The sequence below is a fragment of the Genypterus blacodes genome, unplaced genomic scaffold (genome assembly GCF_046128005.1).
Source record: "Genypterus blacodes isolate CSIRO-AG114 ecotype Tasmania unplaced genomic scaffold, CSIRO-AGI_Gbla_v1 ptg000070l_1, whole genome shotgun sequence".
NCBI classification, from domain to species: domain Eukaryota; kingdom Metazoa; phylum Chordata; class Actinopteri; order Ophidiiformes; family Ophidiidae; genus Genypterus; species Genypterus blacodes.
In genome coordinates, this window is record NW_027466880.1 from 182277 (window position 1) to 209666 (window position 27390).

The 27390-nt window shown below is 42.2% G+C and overlaps 1 protein-coding gene across 1 annotated transcript; it reads right to left on the reverse strand.

The window, feature by feature from the left end:
* camk1b (calcium/calmodulin-dependent protein kinase Ib) lies at positions 1-26742 on the reverse strand. The gene is made up of 12 exons (XM_076156704.1): positions 26630-26742; positions 21501-21614; positions 10000-10131; positions 6311-6385; positions 4980-5118; positions 4753-4879; positions 4572-4647; positions 4368-4480; positions 3923-4001; positions 3683-3770; positions 3458-3569; positions 1-3308 (listed from the first exon to the last, which is right to left on the reverse strand). The coding sequence occupies exons 2-12, from the start codon at positions 21584-21586 to the stop codon at positions 3211-3213; spliced, it is 1125 nt and encodes a 374-aa protein (XP_076012819.1). The 5' UTR covers positions 21587-21614; positions 26630-26742; the 3' UTR covers positions 1-3210.
* Positions 26743-27390: the final 648 nt, after the last annotated feature.

Sequence of the window (27390 nt, forward strand, 5' to 3'; positions counted from 1 at the left end):
CACGATGCATAGACAGAGATTTTAATGTTTGTTTCACTTACAGTCTGTTCCAAGCACAAGTGATTGGCTTTCACACTGAGCTATACTCCATTTAACAGCCCGAAATGCATGAATCTGTCTTACAGTAAAGACACTGTAACCAAAAACAGAATTCATATAAAAAGGCAACATATTTATGACACAGATTAGCACACAAAAGGAGAACTTTCACCTATATCAGCTCTTTCTCCAGGTTGACGTGCTAATAAGCCTGTATGAATTCATGTATGTGCTGTAAAACTGCTGTATAACCATTTTACTGCAGCTGATATGATCATTATGACCATGTTTAAAAGTATAATTTATCTTAGAATCACTTCTTTTCCATCACTGGGCTTCTGAATTTTCAATCCCAAACTTCACTCATCATTCTTCTACCCCTTGATATTTTCCTGCTGAGGTCATGGGTCACCACTTGCTTATGTGTTTTACCATTCCCTGTGTCATTGCAATGGAATGTGAAAAACTTCAATTTTCCTTTGCTCTTGGACTTTCTCATCAGGATTGATTAATAAAGATGCACTACAGAGAAACTCAAGCTCCTGATGCATCTCCAGCAGGGTGCGCCTTTCGTTCAATCATTTCAAATACTCAATACAGTTCAGAATCAAATCAGTGTGATTGTTTATATCATAAGAGCTGTAATATTGTCATAAGTGTTACAGTCAATGAAGAGATCCAAAGAAAACATCACAATGACAATCTATAATGTAAAAAATACCTATCTATTTATCTTTTTACTACAGTTTTGAGTCACCGGTAACATTACTGCCCAATACACTACAAGACCTACCCAATATAAATGCAGAATACAGCTGATAAGTACTTTCTGAAGCGGTACAGCTCTACTCCTGACTCGAAAACGTCAAGTTCAGGAGGATTTGGAATATATCTGACAATTTCCTCATTGTTACAGCACAAATGGCAAGTGACAGTCTCATCACAGGTAGTGTACACACAAGTCATTATCAACCACTGCAAATTTCAAGTTTTACCATTTCACAAATTTCAAGCAGCGTCATGCAAACAGACGTAATCAATATCAAATCACATCAGTGCCAAAGCTCTACTTTGACAGCAGAGAGAGTTTAGAAAAAACTGTTTAGAGCAGTGGCTCTCAAACTGAGGCAAGTGTACCATTAGTGGTACCTGAAGCGCCCCCTGGTGGTATGCCAGGTGAATGTCAGAGATTTCTACACAGATTGAAAGCAGTTGGAATCTATGGAAATTCTGTTGCTTTGGCAAAATATTCACAAATAAAATTGGGTTAAGAAATTTTCTTTTAATGAAGGATTAGATTTTTTTCATGGTCCATCTCGTCCCATGTAAACACTTTGTACTTCTGTTCTAGGTGGGCGTCAGTAATGTTTCAAGCTCAATTTCAGTACAGCACAAATCATGTGGCTTTGGTTTTCTGGTGTTCTGGTACTTGGGTGCTTTTGGTTTTCTCAGAGGTCGGACTTTAGTACGTTTGAGAACCACTGAGTTAGGAAAAATCTGAGTGATCGGAAGGCCATTGAACCTCATCTTGATGGAATATGCTTGCATCGCTTTCGCAGCCTTTATCACTTCGGCGCAGTCGGGACAGAGGACACAGACAAATGTGCATGAACGGCCTCATGTATCTGAACCGAGAGGCTCATTGCATACGATGAAATCACGAACATTGGTGTTGAATGAATGCAAAATGAAACACGTCCGCTCAAACTAAAAAAGTGCTGATGGATGTAATGATGAAGTGAGTCAATGTGATGCATTTTCACATTCTTTAATCCAGGTAGACACATGCCTGTAAGATGAGAAGGATGGCAAGAGAGGCACCGCTACAGTACATGACAGACAGACAGCTGCATATCAACATCTGCTCTCTTTCTTTTTTTTCTTCTTTTTTTTTGCATAAACACAAACTTAGCCCCACTTAATCAACCCCAACCAATGGAAGGATAGCCACAGACCTCCTATCGTGATATATATCTTTAAATGTGTCACCAATAAAAGGTAGCAAAATATATTCATTCATAAATAATTCTCCTGGTCCCTCATTACAGTCATTTTATGTTGTAATTCTGCTGTTAATTTTAAAATATGAATTTCCATCTTGGAACTGGAATGGCAGTTTATGTGTGTGTATGTGTGTGTTATCCTTTCCGAGTACAGTACTGAAGTTTGAGACAAAGATCCAGGCTGCATCATCAGTACAAAAATGGAGCTCAAAACGACAGCCAATGCTGCAAGAAACTGTGCAGAAAGTTTAGAAGCTACCAGAAAATAAAACCCTTCACACTGTTTTCCCTAAAGGCACCTTAGACAAAGAAATATCCCTGTGGTCGAGATGGGGGGGGCGAGGGCAGGGGGTCTTTCCCTCTCAGAAGCCTCACTGAGTGGAAACACTGTATAGGAGACGGATGGTGTTTACTTTGCATAAACTATTCTGTCGCTGATTGTCTAAAAGCACAACGTAAGCACACAGAATGCAGACCTGCGTTCACTTTGCCATACAAATGTAGAATTACAAGCCAAAATTTGACACTTTTTTTTAAGAAACACCCCATTAGACTTTAGCACCTCTTCATATCAAATACCGGGAAAACATTGAAAAGAGGAACGCCGTTGTTACCAAGCAACAGAGGTCTATGCATTTTGTACACCACTCTCCTCATCATGCGTCACTTCTGGGTTTACACTCTGAAATCCTTACAGCAGGGAGTTAAAAAGACAACACAAAAATATATAAAACGATAACCAACAAAACAAACAGAAAGACAAAAACCATGTCATAAAAACTTGTGTCCCACAAGCTCTGTCCTGCTCCGGTAAAACAACACGGCCCTGCTGGAGGAGGTCAACGTCTCCTCCTCCCCTTGTATCTTCTCTTCATTCCACCTCCAACTCCACACTATCAGCCCGGTCCGTTAAAAAAATGATCCCTCTGCACCATCAACTACACACCATCATCATCATCGTCTTCCTCTCCCTCCTCCTTCCATCCCACTTCATTTCTTTCCTCCTCAGGCTGGACAGGCTTGCTCCCCCTGCAGGCGAGAGGCTGGAATGACACTGTATTCCTTAACCAGGGCAGGGGGGAGATGGTGCCTCTGGTTCCACAGAGGAGCTAAAACTGGAAAGTCGCTGGGATAGATTAGATAGGTAAGCGGAGCAAAGGCGGGGGGATCACACCCTGCCAGTCGAGGGGCAGTGGTACGTACAGTTGGACAGAGGGTCGGACCCTTCTTCTGCACTGTGGGAGCACCCACCCTCACAATGGCCCTCTGGGGAAGAGAGGAAAGAGAGAGAGAGAGAGAGAGAGAGAGAGAGAGAGAGAGAGAGATGGAGCGTAAAGAATAATTCACAGTTTGATGTTGAAATAGAAGCCAAAGTTCTCTCGTTCTCTGTGTGTGTGTGTGTGTGTGTGTGTCACCTGCGTGCTCGGCGTCCTCCTCCTCTGGCAGACCCGGGTTAGTTCCCTCACTACTGGTGCCCAGCTGGAGACGCCTCATGTGACGAACCACTGCGGTGGCGTTGAAGGCTTGCTGCAGAGTTTCAAAGAGAAGAGAGTGAGAGAGCACAGACGTTTGACTAACTGAATAATTCCCCACACAACATGTGACCAGGTGCGCCGGAGAGACATTTGAATCAGACTCACCTTCCACTTGCTCTTTGCAAAATTCTTCTTGATCTGCGCGCTGACAGACTCGTGGATGTTCTTATCCAGAGCTGTATCCCCAGCAATCCTGACAAACGGAGCCATAACAGGAGTGTGAGCAGTGGAAATGGACGGGGGAACGTAAAGGTCAGGCCAGACGTTAAACACGACACATGTATGATTCCCAAAACACCTATAGATGAGTCATTTGTCATCATTAGAGGAGGACAGGATACATACCAGGGGTGCTGCAGAGCCTGTTCACAGGTATAACGTATGTTGGAGTCTTTCTCCATTAGGTGGACTATGAAGTCTTTAGCTATAAAAAAAAATACCACATCAGTTTTTAATGTAACACTCATTAGGAAATAGCCACTCATAAGCAAACAATGTGACTAGTTTGAGACAGGTGATACACAGGTTCTGAAATACTGTGAAGAGATGAGAATGCCAGCAGTACGGGTATGCAAGGGTTAAGCCACCTGCCCTTTTTCTTTGGTGGAGGTGGAGGTGTACTGAGGATAACTAAGAAAGGACACCAGGAAGCAAACTAGGACAGGCTGAAGGTTACATCTTCCAAACAAACAGCGAGTGCTTGGAGAAAAAGGGGAAAGATGCTAATTTTGGCTGCAAATCAGCTGCAACGGAGATCAACACTGCAGATGAATGGATGAGCGTATTGTACCTGATTCAGAAATGTCGTCCCAGTACGGAGAGTCAAACTCGTACTCGGCCTTCAGGATCTGCTCAAACAGTTTGGCGTCATTCTCGTCGTAGAAAGGAGGGTAACCGCACAACCTGAGACACACAGATATCAGAGCTATATAATGAGGAGAGAACTGATCTGGATTGAGACTCTACTGTAGATCTTTTCCTCCTGTGTACTTACAGAATATACGCTATGACACCAATAGACCAGCAGTCCACCGCTTTACTGTAAGGTTTCTGAGCCAGCACCTCTGGGGCTGAAAGAACAAAGAGCAGATAATTCAATCATTACTACTTCAGGCAATGATGTCATCCATCCGATTGCATCTCTGCACGGCGTGTGATGGATTCCGTGGATTTACCGACATATCCTGGTGTCCCACAGGCCGTGGACATCACACTGCCCACACCCTCGATTTTAGACAGGCCGAAGTCACTGATCATGATCTTGGAGTCTTCCTCCATGCTGTAGTACAACAGATTCTCTGGCTATGACAAGGAGGGAAGCCAGGGACATAAATAAAGTACTGCATACACACACACACACAAATACAAGCTGTGTTTGCGTGTCACAGTTCAGCCAGCTGACCTTGAGGTCGCGGTGGACGATGCCCATGTCATGGAGGTATTTGACAGCATCCAGAATCTGCTTGATGAGCTTGCTGGCATCTTTCTCCGTGTAGAAGCCTTTCTCGATGATGCGATCAAACAACTCGCCGCCAGACACCCTGGGACAAAGAGGAGGGGACTCGCTTATGAGAAGTGAAAGATGGAGGAGAACAGAAGACCTGAACTCAATATAAACACTACAGTAACAAGTCTGGAGAGGGATCAATACAAACAAACATGTTTCACATTGGGGAAGGAAAAGGCCCACACACACACACACACACAAACACACACACACACTGTTGTAGTGCAATAAATCGATCCCACATGCGACGCCCTCATCTTGTTATTACACTACAAAGCCACCAGATGGAGTCCTCACTCTTTCTTCATAACTTCAAATTAAACCAGCCTTTGAAATGCATCCATGTTATATTTCAAATCGTTGTTTGGCTCAGGCTGCTACACACACTTCTATCTGCTAACATGTTGCATCTGCTGAGTAAACTGGCGGCTCTATTGCCTATCTCTGTCGTAAACTTTCCTTGCAATGCACTGCAACTTACTTCCTTATTTAGTTTTAACTTGCCAAGGCAGAAACAAAATAAGACACGAAAAGCAGCAACTTTGCTTTTTCATTTGAAGAACACTGACATACTTACCAAAGTATGTGGGGTATAAATATAAAGATGCTTACACAAGTGTTGGCTTATGCAGGTGAAATTCTTCTGCACTCCTTAGCAACACTTCATACTTTGTTGGAGCAGTTCAGGTCCAGTAAGCAGATCTATTCTTACAGTGGAGCACTGGGAAGCACGAATCAGCACAAAGTCTAAATGTATCGCGAGGGACTGTGAGGAGAAATGATGCAAGAAAACACGACAGTGCAAAAAAAGAGTTTTTACGACATCACACACAAGCGCTCTCTGGGAAACGTGCGCACACACACCTTTGTTTCCCTGCTCTGCCAGTGATTGTACGTATTACACACTAATGTATAATCCAAACCTAATAGAGCTCCAGATTGTTTTGTCTTTGTTACTGCTCCTCTCTCTCTCTCTCTCTCTCTCTCTCTCCTGACATTTCAGTGGGTGATGTGGGCGGAAGGCTGACAGGCTGCAGGTGTGAGGTTCACTCCCCACTGGTGCTCGTGAGTAGGAACAACGCTGGCTTTGCTCGCGTGTTCGTGCACAATGGAGCGCTGCAATTAATGGCATGTGACACGGCGGTGCGTGGGAGATACCACAAGTGGAGAACACAAAGAACACACACGCACACACAAACCCACACCTACACAACATGAATACTCACAGTTGCATGACAAGGTAGAGGTGCGATTTACTCTCAAATATGTCTTCTAGAGAAACAATGTTGGCATGTTTAATCCTGTGAAGAGAGAAAAGAAACAAGTTATTAATAATCACATCATATGAGACGATTCCTCATAAAAGAGCCGTAAAATGAAAATACAACAAATGCTGGGGAGAGGTTGAGGAATGAGTGAATCTGCTTAACGTATACTTTCCCCCGATGCGGTCACATGGAGCTCTTAGTGGCTGTTAGAGGACACAGCGCTGTGTGGTGGCACGCACTTCCCCTAATTGGCTGAACTCCATGTTCCGATGCCCCATGAGACCCGTGGGTGCAGGCACAGAAACCAGCAGATGACTCACCAGATCAACGTTTGTACTTTACTTCTACGTTTGTGCACAACTGTATGATCAGACCCTCATGATGTCACACACACACACACACACACACACACACACACACACACACACACACACACAGACACATACTTCTCATCACTACCAGTGATGTGACAGAGGTTTGCCGTATGATTTATGAAAGAGCAACACATATCTCCACAGTATGTTTACAATGTCTCTTTTTCTTATTCTCTTGTGGTTTTCTTATGAATGAATACTTTGTATGTCCCAACGGCCGTAATTATTCACTCTTTAACAAGCAGAGTGGTCCTATCAGTTCAAGTGGCAAGGAGCCAAGAAATGCTGAGAACTACTGCTTCAGAATGTCACACACATAAACCATTTGGACATAGCTGTATATCCAGAGGAAGGGTGAGAGGATAAGAGCCATCCTGGTGTGTGTGTGTGTATGTGTGTGTGTGTAAGAGAGGCCCTGTAGAAAGTAAACAGTGTGTAAAACGTGTACTGTGACCAACATAAGATAAAAAATTAGTATTGTGTAATAAATTAGTATTATATAAGTACATGGTGTGGGTGGACAGATAATAAAGATGTAGATATGTAGACAGACAGATCGTATAAACGAGGATCAGTTATCGACATTCCAACCTTACTAAAATAAAAGCCAGGTGTAGGTCCACATGTTGCACACAGCAAAGCCAGCATGCAGCCAACTGTGTGTGGCTCAGCCTGTGTGTGGCTTATTGGATTACAGCAATGACTAATGTCCAGATTGAGACAATGTAAGGACGCATCATGTCCATATGGGTGAGAACACGGATCAGCGGAGGATGAAGGTGATGTATTAAATGAATGTGAGCTTAAAGCATCTTCAGCTTCCTTCTCACTAAAGGTTTTGAATTTCTCTACAGCTGTGTTTGTGTGTGTGTGTTTACGTATGTATGTAGCGGTGCAGTGTGAGGCGACTCAGGTGTGTTGCAGCTCAGGCTGGCAGAGAATGAACCATTGAGAGCTGGTGACTCATCTGCTGACCAATAGCGCCACTCGGCACCCACAGGTCTCCCATGGCATCAGGATATGACGGCAGAGCTCTCTATTCAGCAGACAGTGACAACCCTGTTTGATGTGAAGGGGACACTTTGTGGCAGATCTGGCAGGTCTACTTATGTCCAAATGCCTTGATTGCATTATTATCTAACAATTTTGTAGCTGGTTCGAAAATATTGATTGGCTATAATTTTAACAGTGGCCTCAGATCTCTGGAGCAACCTTTGACCTTTGATCGTTCCAAAATGTATGACCCGACTTTATGAATTGAATTTATTGCGGTCTTATTTTGTTGTATGTTAATGTTGTCAACTTGAAAAAATTATTTTCCCTCATATCCTTGAGTATCTTGGGTTCTTTCATTTCATAAATTATCTACTGTGGCTTTTTAGTATCCACTTCATGGTCTACTTGTATGTCCTTTATGTGAATATGCACATTTGAATGGACATGCAGATCCGAGCTGTGCGGGAACAATGAGCGTGTTAAATATAGGACAACAGGTGTGTTTATGGTTGAAGAGTGAAACTTGGAACTGTTACGCTTGTGAATATTATGAGGAAAAGGAAGGAGGACAAGGAACAGATCCTTAAGATGAGGTGCCGTGTTGCTTGTAGTGACTAGAAAAACAGGAAAGATAAGTGTAAACCAGTGAGGAGCCCAACACACTCAGTCACATAAACTGATGTGATATATGACCTGTGAGATTAACGGCTGCAATAAAAACTCATAAAATCAAACAGTCCTGTGTGCCACAGTTCAGTCGCTGGCCATTCTCACAATGACGGCTTTGACCTGAAAAACTGCTATGACAGAGACAAACAGTAATCTGGAGGCAAGGGTCAAGACACAAGAGGAGGATGTAAAAAGGAGGAAACATAGCAGCAGATATAAAGTTCATCTTGACTGAAGAAAAAACCCTCAGACATTTTTGAGAAATACATATCAACACTATCACATTGTTGAGGCTGAGAGGCTCAAATCAGGGCATCAAACGTCCACACCATCCACCGATTAACAAGGCATCTGGTAACATACACACAATTAATCGGAGTGCCGCATTATCTGCCATAGATCTACTCGCCGGCCCCAAAGTCTCCGTTGTATATTACGCAGAGCATGGCGTTGATAGTTTTTCCACGGGGCTTCAGACTGGCACTGCAACAAAAATAATTGTCAGCGTGCGATTACTCATAGCATGCACAGTACACATGGCAGCGTTTGAGTAAATGTTTGGTCTGGATCAAACCGGAAGAAGACGGTGTTGCTCACCATGACACAGTCACACCGCTGGATTAAACTCGTATCAAACGTGCACACTCATTGTGTTTTACAATAACAGAACAGTGGCAAGATTGATTGGAGTAGTAAGGGGATTTGATTTGCAATGTTTACATACAATGGTGGTTATATTTCATACAACTTCGTGCCAGAGGTGTATGAGCTGTGTTAGGCCATATGCATGATACATATAGGCTTCTTCTCTCCACCCTTAGAGCGTGTCTCCTGTCTCCTGTCTCCTTTTCTGCCTGTGTTCCGTGCTGAGGTGCGAGAAGAGGAGTCGTCGTTAAAATGAGTCATGAAGACGACCTCTGGATTCCTCTCCAAAAACTTAAGGCAGAGAGGGCGGCTATGTTCACAGCCGTGTTTACTCCAGTTTACCCCGTTAGTCAAAATTGTAACTGAGCCGCCACTTGCACCGCCCGCCCCCCCGCCGCCTCCCCCCGCCCCCACTCTCATTCTTCCGTCCTCACCTCATGAGGGATCGTAGCTGTATATTGGCTTGGACTGTGTGTCTCCTGTAACCCAGGCAACAAGGGCTCTAAAAATAACTTGGGAACCAATGTAGTTCAGCCATTTTCACAACGACCTGTAATTCCCCACATCGAAAGATGAACGAATTTCAACCACACCGCAATTACCAGAGGTGCTGCTGTCACCTGCCTTTGTCTTCATGTACTAATGAACGACGCCTCTATATGCACTATCTATTGTTAGAGGATGAAGAGCAATCATGTGGAGTAGTTTTTGGAAGAATGACAAACAAAGCCACTTATATTTGCAAAATCTTAAGCTTAGAAGCAGGTTTGATGCTTTGATCTGTGCTGTCTGACACACTGTGCCGCAAAGAACCAGCAAATAATACAAGTTCATCATGAGGCCTGTGATGCTTGTGTATGCAGTAATGGAGATTTATGAAGAAAAAAATTGCAAGGTATGGATTTTCACTCCATTTCAACATATTTTCTATTTTGTTGTCTTAAATCAGAGAAGCCCACTTACTTGTGCAGGACTGCGATCTCGTTCTCGATGCTGTTCTCTTTGCCCTCTAATGCCTTCTTAGGGATGCATTTGATGGCCACTAATTTCTGGGTCCTCTTTTCCTCGGCCAGGACCACCTCAGAGAACGCTCCCCTGCAACACAAACACACACACAAACACACACGCGGGCCAGAGTCATTAATCATTCAGTGTTTACACACGGTGCTCCACATGCATCTATGTTATTGTGAGGAAACTCTCGCTTAGATGTTAAATTGGTCTTAAGCAGGCATCATGACCTGGCAAAAAAAGCTACGTCAAATAGTTTGTCCATCAAACTGGCTCACCTTAGCTGCCAGACAGCGTTTAAACCTCTTCAGCCCACAAAATCTATTTACGTTACATTAGGTTCCCTTTTTAATCGGATTAAAAAATAACTCAATTTAACTTAATGTTATTTCAGTTGCATTATGAAACAGCTTTTATCCGTTTATGTGTGTGTGTGTGTGTGTGTGTGTCTGTGGATTATCAGTTTGGGTCAAAAGCTCAACATTTAAACAAGCATGTCACTCATAGAGTAAACTGATACTTGACCATTAAGTCTTTAGTGCCACACAAGCTGCTTTGAAAAGAGCCAGAGTAAACTAGATGTGTGTATCCATGTGTGTGTGTGTGTTTCTGAGAGGAGGGATCGCCCACTTTCTAAAGCTGTGGTACAGCACAGTAGCTTAGTGTTCTTTCTCTCTATTTAGGTCTGCTCTCTTCGTTGTTGTTAATCTAAAAAATAGATTAAAACAACTTTGGCAAAAAACTCAAACTGTGATAAAGCAAAAGAATTTCAGTTTTTCCCATGACCCAGAAAACAGCAGAGGCAGACACTTCTTTGGACCGGGCTCAAGGAGCTCTGGCTCTGGTCCAAAGCTGAACAATAAGCTGAACATAAACATATCCATATGAGTAACAGTAATAAGACAGAAGAAGAGAGTGAATCCTGTAGAGGTGACTCTGTTAAACCATCATGTAAGTCTCCAGTCTTCCCCCAGGAGCCTGATTACTGTCTGACTATGAAAAACCCATTTTAACACTTCGAAGATGTGTTAAAACAGAGCTGTGCCAAAAAGAAGGCCACATCTCTGCAGGATTTCTCAGGGAGAGTATCTGTCAGGAGTGGTGTTTCATTTCTTAAACCATCATTGTCTTTATAAAACGCCTTAAAACAATGGAGGAGAGTCCTGCACAGATATGACCTCAGCTGAAGGGAACCAGAATGTTTTTCCATGATTACTTCATACTGGTAATGCGGAGGTTTGCATATCAGGTCTTTCTCCCTGCTAAGGAGATTTAAAAAAATGTTTCTAAATGCCTTAACACATTGGAACTAAAACTGTTTACAGGAGTTAAGGGACTTATTTTGTTTCTCCCAAAAGCATGAATGATCCCAGGAAGAGTACTTCTGAACCACAGTATGGGATAAATTTATGATCTATTTTGGAGGGCATTGAATGTGTTCCAAGTACGTAAGTAAGTAAGTAAGATATACTTTATTTGTAATTTATAAAGTAAACTAACATTTGATAAAAACAAATACCAGCATAGAAATCTCTCATGAACCTTCCCAACAGGGGTCCTCACCCTAAGGTTGGGAAACTCTGCCTTCATGACTGATGGGACATTGGGATTTCGCAAACTGCACAAAAGAAATGTGGATGTTTAAACGAATAGACAATATTCAAAGAGTTTATTTGATCTCTGTGACTTCTTTTACTTTAAGTGATCTACATATACAGTATGGCCTTTTGACTGCTAACCCCCAAACCACAGTCATTGCCTGATCAAAACAGCTATTATCCTGTGAGAGAGGCTTTGCGATCGCATTTCAATGGTAGAGCAAAACCCTCCAAAGAAAGGCCATTAGTTTTGGCATAAATCCAGCTGTAGAAGGGTCTGTCAGCGGTTGAAATTCCTCCGTAGCCTCTGGAGCATTTAGTTGACATTCTCCATACACCCATTGACAAAGCAAGTGTCAACTATCTACTCAAACAAAGATGCGTTCATTTGGCAATCTGAAAAACTGAGGACACTTAATCCCACTCGTACAGAGCCAGAGTCCTTTGCCTCTAAGTTATTTTGAAGGCTTTTAATACAAGTGCCAAAATATGCTGCAGGGAAGCTGGATGGTTTGGTGCTCAGCATTGTAATATCACAGACAGTAGGTCCTGAGTTCATTCTGTGTAGAGTTTACATGGTCTCTGTGTGTCCCTGTGGGATTCAAATCTAAAAACGATGAGATGAGCTAAATTGGAAACTCAATTTTAGCTGATTGCATGACACAGACCATGATGTTTACTTGTTTTGGGGAATTACACGGAAGATGTTGAAGGAATCTATATCCTTGTTCTGGAAATGTTAGGGGAATTCATGACTAGAACCAAAATAGCTGCCCTAAAAACAGTGAAAATGACAAAGGACTTCCTGTTGGTGACTGCTGCTGTATTGAGTAAACAAAGAAGAAGAGGAGGGAGATGAAGAGAAGTACCTAATAATAAATAAAAAGACAAATATAACTGCAAATGTAGTCAAAATTCTGAAATATCTTCCATAATAAAGGGAGACAACTAAACTGAACTACCCTGCAGAACGTTTAATGAGCACATCTGCAAAGCGAAGGCCTTATTTGATAGCTTAACAAATTTGCCCTTGAAATAGATGCTGCAGACACACCATGCATGTGTGCAGCAGTGACGAATATAGGAGTACTGTGCGTGTGTGTGTGTGTGTGTGTGTGTTTGCGTGTGTGTTTGTTGTACAGCTAAAGACGAGTGAGGGTTCAGGTTGGGCTATTAGGTAAACATTTGCATGTACTGAGTGTTCTTGTTCCAGGATATTCTTTTAGGTCACCATGGGGCTCGTGTCCAGGAAGAGGACACACTCACTGCACCGCTGCACCGCTATCAGCCTCTAAACCCTCAATAAAGACACACTTACAGCACTAACCAAACAGCAGGGTGTGTTCTCTGAAAATTTACTCTGCAAATACATTACACAAGGATTTAAAGCAGGACTGTCAGCATGAAACAGTGTCAATATTTACATGCCAACAAAAAGAAATACTGAATATTCCAGCGATTGAAGAAATTCTGCGAAAACACGGTAAGAAGTCTTTACTTTCACTGTTGAGTAAATCTTTTTATTACATTCTCTGGGTGGTAATGTTTGCTCCGCCTGGAAGTAAAGACTCTGTGCTGCTTAGCTTCTAACACTACAAGCAACCTTTTCATGTGCGCAGCCCACAGCGCCTCGGCGCGTGCATCAAAGCTATTCAAAACACGGAGGCACCATGACACCATGCACACACGCACATCCACCGTCATTCCCCACGCAACAGGTACGTAATATGAATGCTAAACTGATCAACCGCACAATCACAGGACCTGTAGTTACACGTACGCAGATGAAGAAGGTGGCTTTTAAACATGGCTTCCATACCCATATCCATTGTCTATATTTTTCTTTTACTTTCCGTTAGTGATTCAGACTGGTCTCACACTTCATCATGGGCAGATATGACTCAATTAACAACTAAATCTGTTTAAATGCTCTTTTCCTGACAACAATCAAGAGCTGTGTTACTCCGGGTGAATGCATAGGCAGAAATGTAGATATACTTTAGCTGAAACGATACACAAATTGTGTTCAGTGAAGTGGTTTTTCATTGGACTGTGGTTGAAGTAGCTTCCCTGTGTCATTTTGTGAAAACAGGCCCTCTTTGACTCTCGGCCATCTTTTTGTTTCCTTGTGAATCTCACATATCTCGGACCAATTGCGCCATCTTGCCTGGTGTGAAGTTTTGAGAAGCTGGAATGTACTCAGACGACAAAATGGGGACTGTTTAAAAGGTCACAGAGACATAGGGACGGTCCATCTGCTCTAATCAGAGCTCAGAGACTCCCGACTGTGACTCTGGCCCTGAAATATAAACTCTGTGGGCCAAACATAAATGGCAGCTTAACCAAACCAAATCATTTCTCTTATCTGAAAACATTAACACTGTCTGGGTTTGTAGGTTTTGCATAAGTGAGCACTGTATGGACCAACAGGCTTCATCCTGCAAGTGAACTGTGAGACATAAAAATACAAATTGGCTCTGTCTGATCACCCCCGGATCTACAATTACAATATTTCAGTAAAAGATAAGATTCATAGTTTCAACTGACAGTGTGCATAATCTGCTGTTATGATCATGCTGTCCTGACTCTCATTATGGAATCAACCCTATCTAGATCAGGACAATTAGTAATAAACTGAGTAAACACTTTATATTGATCTCAGAAAAAGGGAAACATTGCTGAAAGTCTTCATTTTGGCTACCGATGACCATTTATCACTGGATTTCAGCCAGTCTCCTCCACTCCAGCACAAACATTCCTCTACATATGTCATGTCCATCTGTAAATCTGACTGTGGGACTCACTAACAATTTACATTTGAACATCTGGTGCATAGAGTCCCCAATAAATCCTACAAACACATTCTCTATATGCTTCACGACTGGAATGGATAGAAGTAATTCTGTAAAATGCACACAGGGTTAAACTTTAGAGGCCCTATTCTATATAAAATCAGCATTAACTTCCTTTCTGTATCATTTAACCTTTGTGAGAGATTTCTGTTTATTTACGCTAAGTAAGCAGAAAAGAATAAGCATTTTCTTATCTAATACATTTCTATACAACAGCTCAGCCTTTGTGAAGTTTATAATGTGAGTCAGACAGGTTAGGGTTGTCTGGAATGCTTACACGAACACAGTAAAATACAATACAACCAGAAGAAGCGGTTCAGAGGCTCCTAGGTGGTCAGGTTACTGAAAATAAATACTACACATGCAATGGCTTTGTTGACTCTAAACTCCTATTTTAAATCGCTAAATAGTAAAATAACATAGATGACTACATTGGCAATGAGAAAATACAATAAGTGTTTGAGGAGTTCTGGCACCTCACACACAAAGCAGCTGGATGGGTTTGCTGACTGGTGGACAGCATGGCCATGTGGGGCAGATGGGGAATAAAAACCAGTGAGGAAGAGCTTAATATCAAGCCTGCAAGGGTGTGCAACAATGTAAGGGGGCTTTATTGCTGAGGACAGATGGAGATACATGTATCCATGCATGTGTGCATGTGTGTGTGTGTTTGTATCACAGGGACTGCAGGCTATGCCATGCTGAGCTGTGCTGAGCTTGTCTTAGATTTAGGTCAGGGCAGGGCTGAAGGGCTGAGGGAGCCATAAGCAGGGGTGATTTTCAGTATCAGGCCGATGAAGATGGAAACAATTACGATTTCTCATCTTTAAAAGAACAGTTTAGACTCCTAGGTCTGGGTTCTGTGAATGAGAATGAGAACGAGAACAATAGTTACAGCTTGTCTCCAAACACAGTTGATTTGATTCCTATTGGATGGATGTAAACCTAATGGTGTGTTCTTCTGCTTTATTGTCTTGTGATAGGCATTTGTCATAATAGATGTGCAGAAATCCTCCCTGAATGTTTTGTTATTGGCTATTTCGTTGCTTCCTTAGCTAGAAGTCAAACTGAACTAAACAGAATTAAAACTATGTAGAGAGACAGAGGAAGATCAAGTGACACAGAGGAGGTTGGGAAGCCTTACACACTTGTCCTCATACAGCCATATGTTCTCCTGTGATCATAATGTTGATGGTAGAGTGGAAGCTTGACCAGATTAATACCTATGACAGTGACGCTGCTCAACACAATCCCAGGAACCTCAGTGCGAGTGGGTCAGATGTTGTGTGTATGTGTGGGCAGCGCCATCCGAGACACATGCAAGAACACGCAGCATTATGGGAAGATGATAACAAATGGGGTGGAATAAGCATCACAGGCGGGATAGAAGGAGGGGCTGGGACATCAGAGGAAGAGAGGGACAGAGAGAGAGAGAGAGAGGGACAGATGAAGTGTTGGGGACTCATCGGCTCCATCGGTGGATAATATCTAATCTTTTAAAATAAATTGGTTACAAGTCTGACCGAACCAAGGCCTGTGCTTTGTTAACACCTCAGCGAAATGTTAGATTTGCATGCTGACAGCTGACAGTTTGAGTGGTTTGCTTAGTGAATATGGACTTTGAGCAGACGAGCTTCACAGCAGCATTTTATTACACACTGCAGTAATTACATTCTAACAATGTGGATTCAGATGCGTTAGAAAGGCCTGACTCAGGCATCTTATGTGTATTTATATTGATTCGTTAATTTGTCTGCAATACATCTTTAAAATGTTTTAGGATGGCGCTTGGGTATAATTATTAGTGTGATTAAATTATAAATAATTAAATGTATATGCATCTTCAAGTTAAAAGTCATTCACTCATCTCGTATTTGAGCGAGAGCGAGAATAAACATGATCTTTGAGTCAATATTGATCATCCCTAACACTGCTTTGCATTTGTTTATTCAAGAAATTTGAACGACTAGTTTGACTCATAACGTTGCCTGTAGACAGAAACAAAAACTAATATTGACACAGTTATCCTTTTCACTTTGCAAGTAGCGTAACAAAGGCCACAGACACATTAGATGTCCATAAAAATAGTGTCTTAAATTTGGATTTATTCATAGCCCCTCTTGGCTTTTTACATATAAACTTCACAGCCAAACCTCCTCTGGTCTCTGTCGGAGCTGGGTTTTGTTGTATGGCTCTGTATTTAAGAGGATTCAAGTAAGAAAAACACACTGAACCTCTTGTTTCAGTGCTGTGTTCTCTGTTATGATGTTTTTGTTCCTGTTGGGAGGTTGCATGCTCAGTGGGATCTCTCCATCATGCATTGTTATAATACACGCTACATAATAAAATAACTCTAAGTAGATTCACAAAACCTTGCCTCGTCACCTCTCACACAGCCTGCAGGCTTTCACAAACACAAGTAGAAAAACACACACACGCGAGCACTCATGAGAGGAGAGTTATTGAATTTTTACACTCAGATGTGAAGAGCCCTCAGAGGGAACGATACATCGGTGTTAAAACCCATGTAATGTAGCCCAGAGTGTTAGGGAGCAAGTGGAGGATAAGCGTCTGTGGAGGAGGTTGTGTTTTCACGCGTGTTGGTTTGTTCGTCCATCTGTCTGTGTGTTTATCAGCAGGATGACTTGATGAGTTACTGAGCAATGAAAGTTACTTAGGGACATGATTGAGCGAATAATCTATTAAATTTAACACAGGTTGGCCTGATGGTGGCGCTGTGTAAATCATTCCTAAGTCACAATTGCTTGGGTCTATCTAGGTCCTTCCATATAGGCCACGCCCATTTTTTCAGCTCACTATATTATCCACCAAATCAGTTTCATAATAAAGTAAAAAATGTGTTAAAATGAGAAAGCTTCAGCGCAGAGCAAATCGAAAGTTTAAAAAAATCTGCGTTTTCTCTGCTTGGCAAAAGGAGAAGACGTACGAATGAAGACGGATGAGTGATATGTTCAGCCAGAGAGAGGAGAAGATTGGAACACTGGAGGCAAAGGTCAACAAGAAACAACAAGAAAATCTTTGCTTAAAATCATCAACTAACCAGAACTAGACAGGGGAAACACACACACACACATATACACAATTCTTTCCAGATCAATGGCATGACCATGGGAGCAGTGAGGGTAGGAGCCACTGGGTCACACTGGATGTGAGTGGTGGGGACAAACAGGCTCGTTTCCATCAGCCCTTAATGATTTCAGATGATTGCCCAACACTTCCCTACCACCCCCCCTCCCATCTCCACTTTGCATGGTATTCTGGGCTGAAAATGCTGAGAACTCGCCTCAGAGGAAAACAGGCCTCACCACTCTCGCCATGAGAACATGTGCAGCCATTTTAAATGTCAGATAAGCCGTGCGGCCCATTTGTACAGTTTGTGCTCAGTGGAGAAACCACAGAGGCAGCAGCCCAGTGTGGGAACATGACCAATATGAAACTACTTCCTGGCACCAAAGGAAGAAATATCTGCGCGACTGAGATCGTTTGTGTTGGACGTCTGAACAACGGGAATTTGCACTTAAAAACATCAACATACATTTTCCCCAAGTATGTGACCTTTGACTTTATAATCATCCAGGTCTGAATGTTGCCATTAGCCATGTCGGAGATCATCGGATTGACTTTGAAACTGAGCCAAAAGAAATGCCGGGGAAACCGAGGGAAGCCAAACATTCCAAGCAAGATCTTGACGTATATGTGTGTGTGTGTGTGTGTGTGTGTGTGTGTGTGTATGCATATGTTTCTGCATCACATGATATCTCTGTAATTCTTTTTCCATTTCACAACAAACTGCTCTATTTTCCTAACTAAGAAGCACAATGGCTAACTGACTACAGTACATAACCCTTCACAGGATCGATGACTTGGCATTATGCTCGGCTGTGTGTCCTGATCCCTGCGCGATGAAAGCTCTCAAAGGGCTGCAGGACACGCTGGGATCCGTGTTGCACAGCAAACACAGCATGAAAACAGGAAGCGATTAAAAAAGGGCAGGTGAGCGTACTGGGGAGGCGAAAACGGAGCCGAGCTTCAGATACCAGATAGACGGGCGTGTTGTTCAAAAAGAGAGCGAGAGATTAACATAAAGTAACAGCAGTGAGCGAGGAACGAGAGGATTTAAGTTGATTACAGTGGAAGCCACGTTGATTGGTTGTCCATTAGCAATCTCTGTTTTAATTCCAAAAACATGGGGCTGCAGCTGGGAATTCGCAGTGTAAACACAAACTGGCACTGGCAGACAGTTTGAGTTTTTCTATTTAAAGAGCCTTCCTCCTTCCTCCTTCCCTCTTCCACGCTGACATTTGTGTCACTATCTAAAAACGCAAGGAGAGCAGTAATTAAAGAGCCAGCACGACTTTGTTCATGAGAAGCAATAGATGCAATGCTTTAACTGTAATCTAACCAAAGTCTCTCTAGTGTTATACTCCAGCACGGTGCCTCACTGTAACCACTGTGAGTATGAAATGAGATGAATATTAAACTCAGTAATGAGGTCCTTTGTGACACCTTTATGGTGACAAATGTCAGTAAGGAGGCTCCTGTGTGTCTATGAGTGTGTGTCTCCTGTGTGTCTATGATAACATGCATATATGTATGCATATGTAAATGTGTCTGTGTGTGAGGTGTGTGTACTTTTCTGAAGAGTTTATCTCTTGCACAATGCACAGATATGCAGCCACTGGTGGATTATTAATAGCAAATCAAAAACTTTGTTTCCATAGTGACTGTTTGAGTCCATTATGGAAAGTGTCTCCTGTTGTTACCAAGACAACAATCGAGCAATGGCAAATGAACGGGGCACACAGCCAAGCGATGCGATGAGCCGGCGATCTCTCCATAAACAAGCACCGGCACCAAACTGAGGGCTGGGGGAGGAGGAGGAGGAGGAGGAGGAGGAGGAGGAGGGCGGGATTGATGAAGGCAGAAAAGGTGGTCATATACAAACACATCCTTACAAACAAATAAGAGGGCTTAAACTTTGTAGGAAGTTAGTCACAAGGGCAAACATTGCCATCAAAAGGTCACATTAAGTTGCGTAACATTTAGCAGCAAACAAGCCATGTGTCAACCGTTTCCCTTGTGACTGCTGCTGTCTGCTCCGCCGACACATCACGACAAGACACTTTTGCACTCTGATTAATGTACCTGCAGTTAAGTTACAGATGTTTTAACCAAGTCAGAGCTTTGACCTCATTTATGGCCTACAACTGCCATTAACTGTGCATAAACAATTGTTTTAACTACATGTGAGGTATTTGAGAAACTTGGCAATTATTTCCCCAAAAAATAAGGTAAGGTTTTCATCAGGTAAAGTACAAATGCTTACATAGCTGGATCCCTGTACTAACAAGGATGTTGGCATATGGACAAGGTGCTTTAAGCTGAAGGACACCTTGGATAAACATCCTGGAATGTGACACTTCAAATGTCAAGGATTAAAGGATATAGCATATTTACTGTATATATATATTTTTAACTTAAGGCCTCTTTCAATGTTGTTTGTTCCCCTCCTAATCGTTCCAAGACGATTGGATGGGGAATGGAGGTGGATGGTGCGTTTTCAAGCAAGCTGGTTTCAGTTCAGAAAAGCCCAGTTTATATGAACAGGAGACAAAAGGACAATAAGAAATAAATAAACCGGAGAGGCATTGGGCAAATGACATCATACGCTCCAAAAGCCTGCATGGCCATTTTGAGTCCATGTACACACACATACACAGTCACACACAGGGACCCTTTGCTGCCATCACTGATGTCAGAAGTCTGCTTCATACATGTCGTCATGGAAACCCAAAGGAGCTGCCATGGTATCTGAGCGGCTACATTGCACTAGGGTCTAATGGCAGCTCAGGTGAACATCAATCTAGTAACTTTGATGCCTGTATGCAAATTGAGTAATCATGTTTGCTTTTAAGAGAACAACACGCCCATATTTGGTATGTGGTTTTCAAATATGTATTTGATGGAGCATACATATCAGAAGCGGAAAGCAGCGTAAAGTGATACAACTTGTGCTGGTTTATATTACGTAGCATTCATTTGTTATGAAGTTCAGTATGAGTGTGAAAGATTAGACCACGTCTGATTCTGTCAGCGGAGGTTAAGGAGGTCAAAGGCGGCTTTCATCAAGCACCAAGGAAAGCAGAAGAGCAAATAGGGAAGCACACAGCAGCAAAAAGGCAAATACCATCCAGCTGAGCAAGAGAATGAGCTCATCAGTGATTCACAGTAGAATCCTCTCCTCAGTAAGTGAGGTAATGGAATGATCATCCTTCCAGACTGCTGAAATGACGCTTCAAGCTTTTCTTAGCAAATCAAAGTTCTATAAAAATGGGATTGGAAGAAACTACGCACACACAAACACAACAAAACATCCAAACATGCACGTACATGGGCGCGTACAGGTGTTACATCAACTAAAAGGGACAGACCTTCACAAGAGCTACAGGCAGATGTGGATGACTACATGTTTTGATTAATTAAGATGAAAATGGTGCATGTGCTCTGTGAGAAGAAGCGAGCAGTAGGCACATCTACTTGTTAATAGTGCTAGGAAGTGTTCAGACTAGTGGCAGCTCGTTATCTTCAGGGTGACAGTGCCAATAAAGTCTGTTCAAACTAGAGCTAGGGCACAAATGACGTATTCTCTGCTATTTTTGTAGATTCCCACACTGAAGTCGACAGAGTGAGACATTTAATGGATAAAGTTTGGCAAGCATTGAAACAATTCTCTGCACAAAATGTGAAAAAGAAGCATTTATCTGAGGCAGGAGAGGAAGAAACGCAACGTTAACTAGCAGAACCTGCTTAGCGATGTACTTCCCCAAATCTTTGCACAACAATGAAACAAATTCCCAAAACAGCACTAGGACCAGAAACTGAATGCGTCCAAAAGTTCTCCCTGTGGTGTCGAGTTGACACACAAAGTTGACAATGACATAAAGCCATCACACAGTACAGCTGCTGGCAGTGACACACTTACGTTCCCAGGATCTCTTTGAAGTCATACTTCTCCTTCACATCTGCCGTCTTCTTTTTCCAGTCATGGCATTCTTCACCCAGTGGCATCTTCTTGTTGTTACGGTCACACACAACACTAGAGAGAAAAAGGAGAGGGTGAGGCGGAGATGTTCATTAGTGTAAACAGTATAATACAACAAACTCCAGCCACAGCACTCTTGGAATATATAAGACACATGTGATGTGGTCAGAGTCAATTGTTGAACACCTAAGTGGACGTAGGCTGTTGTGTAGGCTGAGCGCTGTGTGGCTGCACTGATCCTAAAAGTTGGAGCATTGTGTGGGACGGTGATCTGTAAGATTGTGCAGACTCCTGCTTGATAAATGTCAGACGGTGAGTTGATTTCTTACCACAACACCAAGCCAAAGGTCTGCTCTCACTCTCTCTCCCATGCATGTGAGCAGCTCTCTTTATCACTATATCTTTCTCACTGATAGGGCCTTTACCTTAAATGGAGTTAACCTCACGTGTCAACTATGAGCAATAAAGTGCACTCTCCTCCGGGTTTACAAGCCCTGACATTTTGCCATGTTATCGTCTTTCAGCTCCGACCTCAACTGTTGAAATTGATGTTGTACAATTCAGGAAGTTGCTCTGAGCTGGTCACAGCGTTTTGTAACCCGTTTTAGACAATAAATTGCTTTCATTCCACCATGCCACCGGCGTTATGTTGCTTCCCTCTGCCTTAGACAAACAGGGCTGTAACACGCACATGGGTTGCAATTATGAGCTATTAAGTTCAGCAACAGATGGGTTAAAGATGAATTTGGTTGAAATTTGAATGCACCTCACTTAAGGTAGCGTCACCACAAAATTGAATATTAATGTGTCCTCAAACCTTAGCTGTGAGCACAGCTGCAGACCCAGGGCGGGTTATGTGTGTTTTCCTTGCACGAGAGTGCCTATGATAAAAATTCCCTCTGCAAAAACATGCAGAACCAAATCCACCAAGCTTTGTTTTATTTAGACAATACAAATAGCTCAACAGATCAGACAGACAAATTAAAATATCATATCGTGTTATAGACTGCGACAATGACTAAACCAGGAGCAATGTTAATTCAGAGCTTCTTCCAGCCTGGCTTGCTCACATTCCTCAGCAGGAGTTAACATGCACTTGTTTGTCCTCACCATTCTCTCCAGAGTGGGAGTGACAGGAGACCCTGCCATCACAGTTATCACCATCCAAACCCACAAAGTGCATAACTGAAGACCTCCAGGACTAAAATAGCCCAGGTCATATCAGCATGCCTCACTCCTCCTCTGTTCCTGCTGCCTGCCTGGCAACTTCACAGTCTGTCTGTAACGTATGATGTAACATGTTCCTCAAGTGCCATGTCCACGAAACGGTGTACATAATGTGTATGAGTGGATTTCAGCAAAAGCGATGAACCCGCTAACGCAAAAAATCAATGTTAATGCGAAACACACAGACACACAAGCACTGGCCCTTTGCTGCCTTCACTGATGTCATAAGTCTGCTTCATACATGTTGGCATGGAAACCTGTGCTACGGTATCTGACAGGCTGCATTGCAGTAGCATCTAATGGCAGGCGGCAGCTGAGAAGGAAATCATGCCAGTAACTTTGATGCCTGTCTGCAGCATGAGTAATTATGTTTGCTTTTAAGAGGACTGAAAATATCCTACAAAGGAACGTCCAAATATGGTATTTGGTTATCGAATATGAATTTGATGGAAGAGTGTAAAGTGATATAGCCTCTACTGGTATGCGTTACATAGCATTCATTAGTTATATGGTTCAGTATGAGTAAGGCAACAGAGTGGACAATATACTGACTGACTATAAGTGCATGTTCAAAAAGTCATGAATCATTTTCTATGTATTTCAAGAGAAGTGCAACCTACTGTGGTTTTTCAAGTAATTGAAAGAAACTGAAGCAAACACAAGCCCAGTTGTGAATTGACTAAATGACAAAGAGGAAGCAGCAAGAGGAAGCAGAGCTAAATGCGTCCCAGGGTTTTGTCTGTAATGAAACCTGTTGTGCCTTTGCTGTTGGACTGCAACGGCTACACGTGGACAAACAGACAATCCATAGTAGACGGTAACTCTAACCCAAGAGCTTATCCAACTTGACACCGTTCCCTTTCTCAGAAATTGAGGATCCATTACCAGGCATGATTTTTTTCCCCACTGTTTTCACTGAAAAATTACCTCTTCTTTGTAGAACTGGACCAGAGCAGGTCAGGGCATCGTAATCACAGTCTGACAATACAACAATGCAGTGGGGAGCTTCTTTGTATGGAATTGGAAGGCTTGTAATTAAATACTTATGTTTGTGTGTTCTGGCAATTTAGGGCCCTAATATATTTGCTTTCAACTATGATGTCATGAGAATCCTGCAGTTATTGTGAGAAAGTCTTCCAAAGTTAACGCGATGCATCCGTATAAAGTGCGATCACTGCACCGACGTCATCGTCCCAACCTCCAGCACCGCCATATTTGTTTATGTAGTGCAAAATCTATCGGATGTTCTTGGCCAGGGAGGATTCAGTTCTGATTTGGTTTTTAAATTTTCACAGGCAGGCAAAGTACACAGGCAGGTTTGTGGCGCACATACTTTGCAAGCATATTAAATAGTTACACTGAAGCGAGACGCATAAAATGATTTTGGCTTGATATAAAGTTTCTTTTCTATTTCAAGAAGAGGAATTTGGTGTTGAGGCAGAGAGTTCATTTACTGAGAAGCTGAATGACAGAAAATTCATCAATTTGCTTTGCTATTTGATATAATTAAATTATTATTATTTAAAATAAAAACATATTGTTTTTATTGATTAATGTTCAAGTTCAAGTTTTTTGACATCATCATTGAATTGTCACTAAAGATTACTATTTCTTCTTCTTTCGTATTATTTTTGTCACAATTTCTCTGTCTAAAAACAGAGTGTACAGTGTAAACAATATTAAATATAAAGAGCACTTAAAGGAAAGTGATCAAATAGTGCTCATAGCATGTCACCTCACTCATATGGAGATTCATGGAGATTCATGTAAATTCATGCACTGAGCACGGGTGATGCTGAACATCAAAGTCATTAATCTCTATGAATCAATCAGCCCTGGTTGAGTTCATGTGACACACCTACATGTGGCTACACAGAGTAAATACCAACATGCAAGCCTAAATCACCTGTTTATCACTTTCATTTCACTTCACGCATTTCAATGTACATTTGGAGAACAAATTACAGGAACGTTACATGTTTCATTTAGGTTCACATGTTTCAGGAGGGTGTGGACAGAGAGCAAAAGGATCCAGGTAAAATGTTAAGGTGTAAGACTTGACAGGGGGGGAGAAGAACCAAATCTGTGCAATGCAGGAGAGTTGAAGAGGGACACATGCAGGTATAGAAGGGGCTTTTAAAGGACAAGAATGCCTCCATTTGTCTGTGAACGGATCGCTTTTGGGTGAAGTGGAGCTGCCTCAAACCCAAGAAGCGACAGGATGGAGGAGGTTCAAGACAGGGAGACGCACGATTCCATTCACATGTAGCACCTCAAGTGCTTCCACACATGCAGCATTCACCCTCGTCCAAGGTGTACACACAAAATCGCTGTACTCACTGGTTTCCCATTCCTGTGATGTGCAATGGATAGAAGAAACACACACACAAACACACACACACACACATATCCAAATGAGTACAGTTAAATGTAACAAAATGCCAAGTTGGAACAATGATGTCACTGAACAACATACTGTACACACCTGAGATGCGCCCACAGAGAAATCACTTACAGACGCAGTTTGTTAACATCATTCATTCCACAGAAAAAAAGATGTCAAGTTCAATTCATGTTCAGCAAACAGAGACCCTCAACACACACAAACACACACGTTTTGTTACTTTTCTCTGAAATGACTCAAGAGTCTCTACCAAACAAACAAACTGTGCTTCAGATCCACAGACTGGCTGTTGTTTACTGTGCCAAAGCCTACAGTGCGGTTGCATCTGGAATATTCTCGCGCTGGTTCTAGACTTTTTCTAAAATCTCCATTTTTATTCAAAAATCATTCTGGTAAGAACACTTTCAGCAACTGAACAACATTCAAATATTTCAAATATATTTCAAACAAATATTTCACCTCTTGTTTTCCATCTGTTCCACGATATTTTCATAACTCAAGCCGATGGTTTGTTATTGTTTTCCTCATTGCCTTTATTATCACTATGACACAGGGTAACTCTGTTAATAGCACCCAGATAGTCACCATGGCGACACCACCACTGTCAAACTGCAGACACTGGTTTATACCAGCTATCAAATGCAATACACCTGCTATGACAGTGGGGTGTGGCCACAAGCCCAGCTAGACTTTAAGCACTGTTTGGTGAACATCTCTCAACAGAAGCTATTATGAGGAACGGAAAACAAACTAACCCACGCATCATCTGCCCATAATGTGTCAATGGAGACCTGTGCGTGTGTGTGTACTGGATGTTCCCTCTCTGAAAACTATTGAGCCAGTGGCCGACAGAGAGCTTTAGTAACATCAGTAACAGGTCTAATTGGTCAGCCAGGTCACTGACACCCAACAAATCTCCTTACAAAGAGATCTTATTAATTGATAAGGACGCTTGTAAGACATGGGATGTGTGTGTGTAACTGTGTGTGTAGAAAGTGTAGAGCAGAGATGAAGAAAGTAATATATGAATATACAAGCAGGTGATCGTGAGGTCATATATTTACTAAAGAAAAATAACAATCAATTTGACTTTTACTCTTTTAGAAATCACTCTACACTTCTTGAGGGTGGCTGCCAGGTCTCCAGTCATCCTTTGCATATTCTATGTCAATATCTGATCTTCCAAACTGCGCCTTCAGTTACATTGAGGTCCGCTTGATGTAAATGAGTCGCTCAGTGTATCTTACCAACGTGAGCGTGACAGTCAACGCCAGTGGAGATATCGTTCATGGACAGTGAGCGCCTGTCCCCCCCTGTTGAGTAAGTGCGCTCTACGGACGCAGATGATGTTTAGAGAGAACTATCAAATCGCGGCAAAAGACGGCTTCCCAGAATCTATGCATAGTTTGTGGGGAACTCGTCATTAAAGTTGTCCTACCTGCAGTTTGCTGCTCTCAGGTCGCTCCGGTATCCGCTCGTCTCTCCAACTCACGGCGCGCAGTGTCTCTCTGTCACTGTCTCTCTCTATCTCTATCTCTCTCTCATACAAAATCTTCACTGGGTAACCTCACAAGCGGCGCTGATCGTGACGTCACCCCAGGGTAGGCTGTAAAGGGGCGGGGCTACAACAAACTGGCCAATCACCAACCGAGCTGTGGTACGCAGGTAAACAGTTCTGCTATTTTATTGGTCACTTCTGCCCACCCTACGGATACAATATTGTAGGGCTAAAAGAAACTTTGTAAGTATGTTTTGTCACTATAATAATACTACTACTACTACTACTAATAGTAATAATAATGATCATAATTATCGATTATTATTGTTGTTGTGACACGTATTTACCAATAGTTAAATGACATTCATGACATTCCTACAAAGAATGTGTGTAGTGTCAGCATGCGTTCAAGTGTTCCATGTGGTGGAACACATTACCCTTAACAGGGCTTGGAAATTACTTGCTCACCCCAACTGCATGATTTAGTCATTCCAAGTTTGACTGGACTGATTAAAAGTGCGTATCAGTCCAGTCAAATGGAGTTGTTAGTTTAAATCTGCATTTATACAACTGAAATATAAAAGACACTAGGTTAATAATAAACGTAAACGAAGATAAACCACACCAAGATAAAACCACACTAAAGGCTAGATAGATAGATAGATAGATAGATAGATAGATAGATAGATAGATAGATAGAT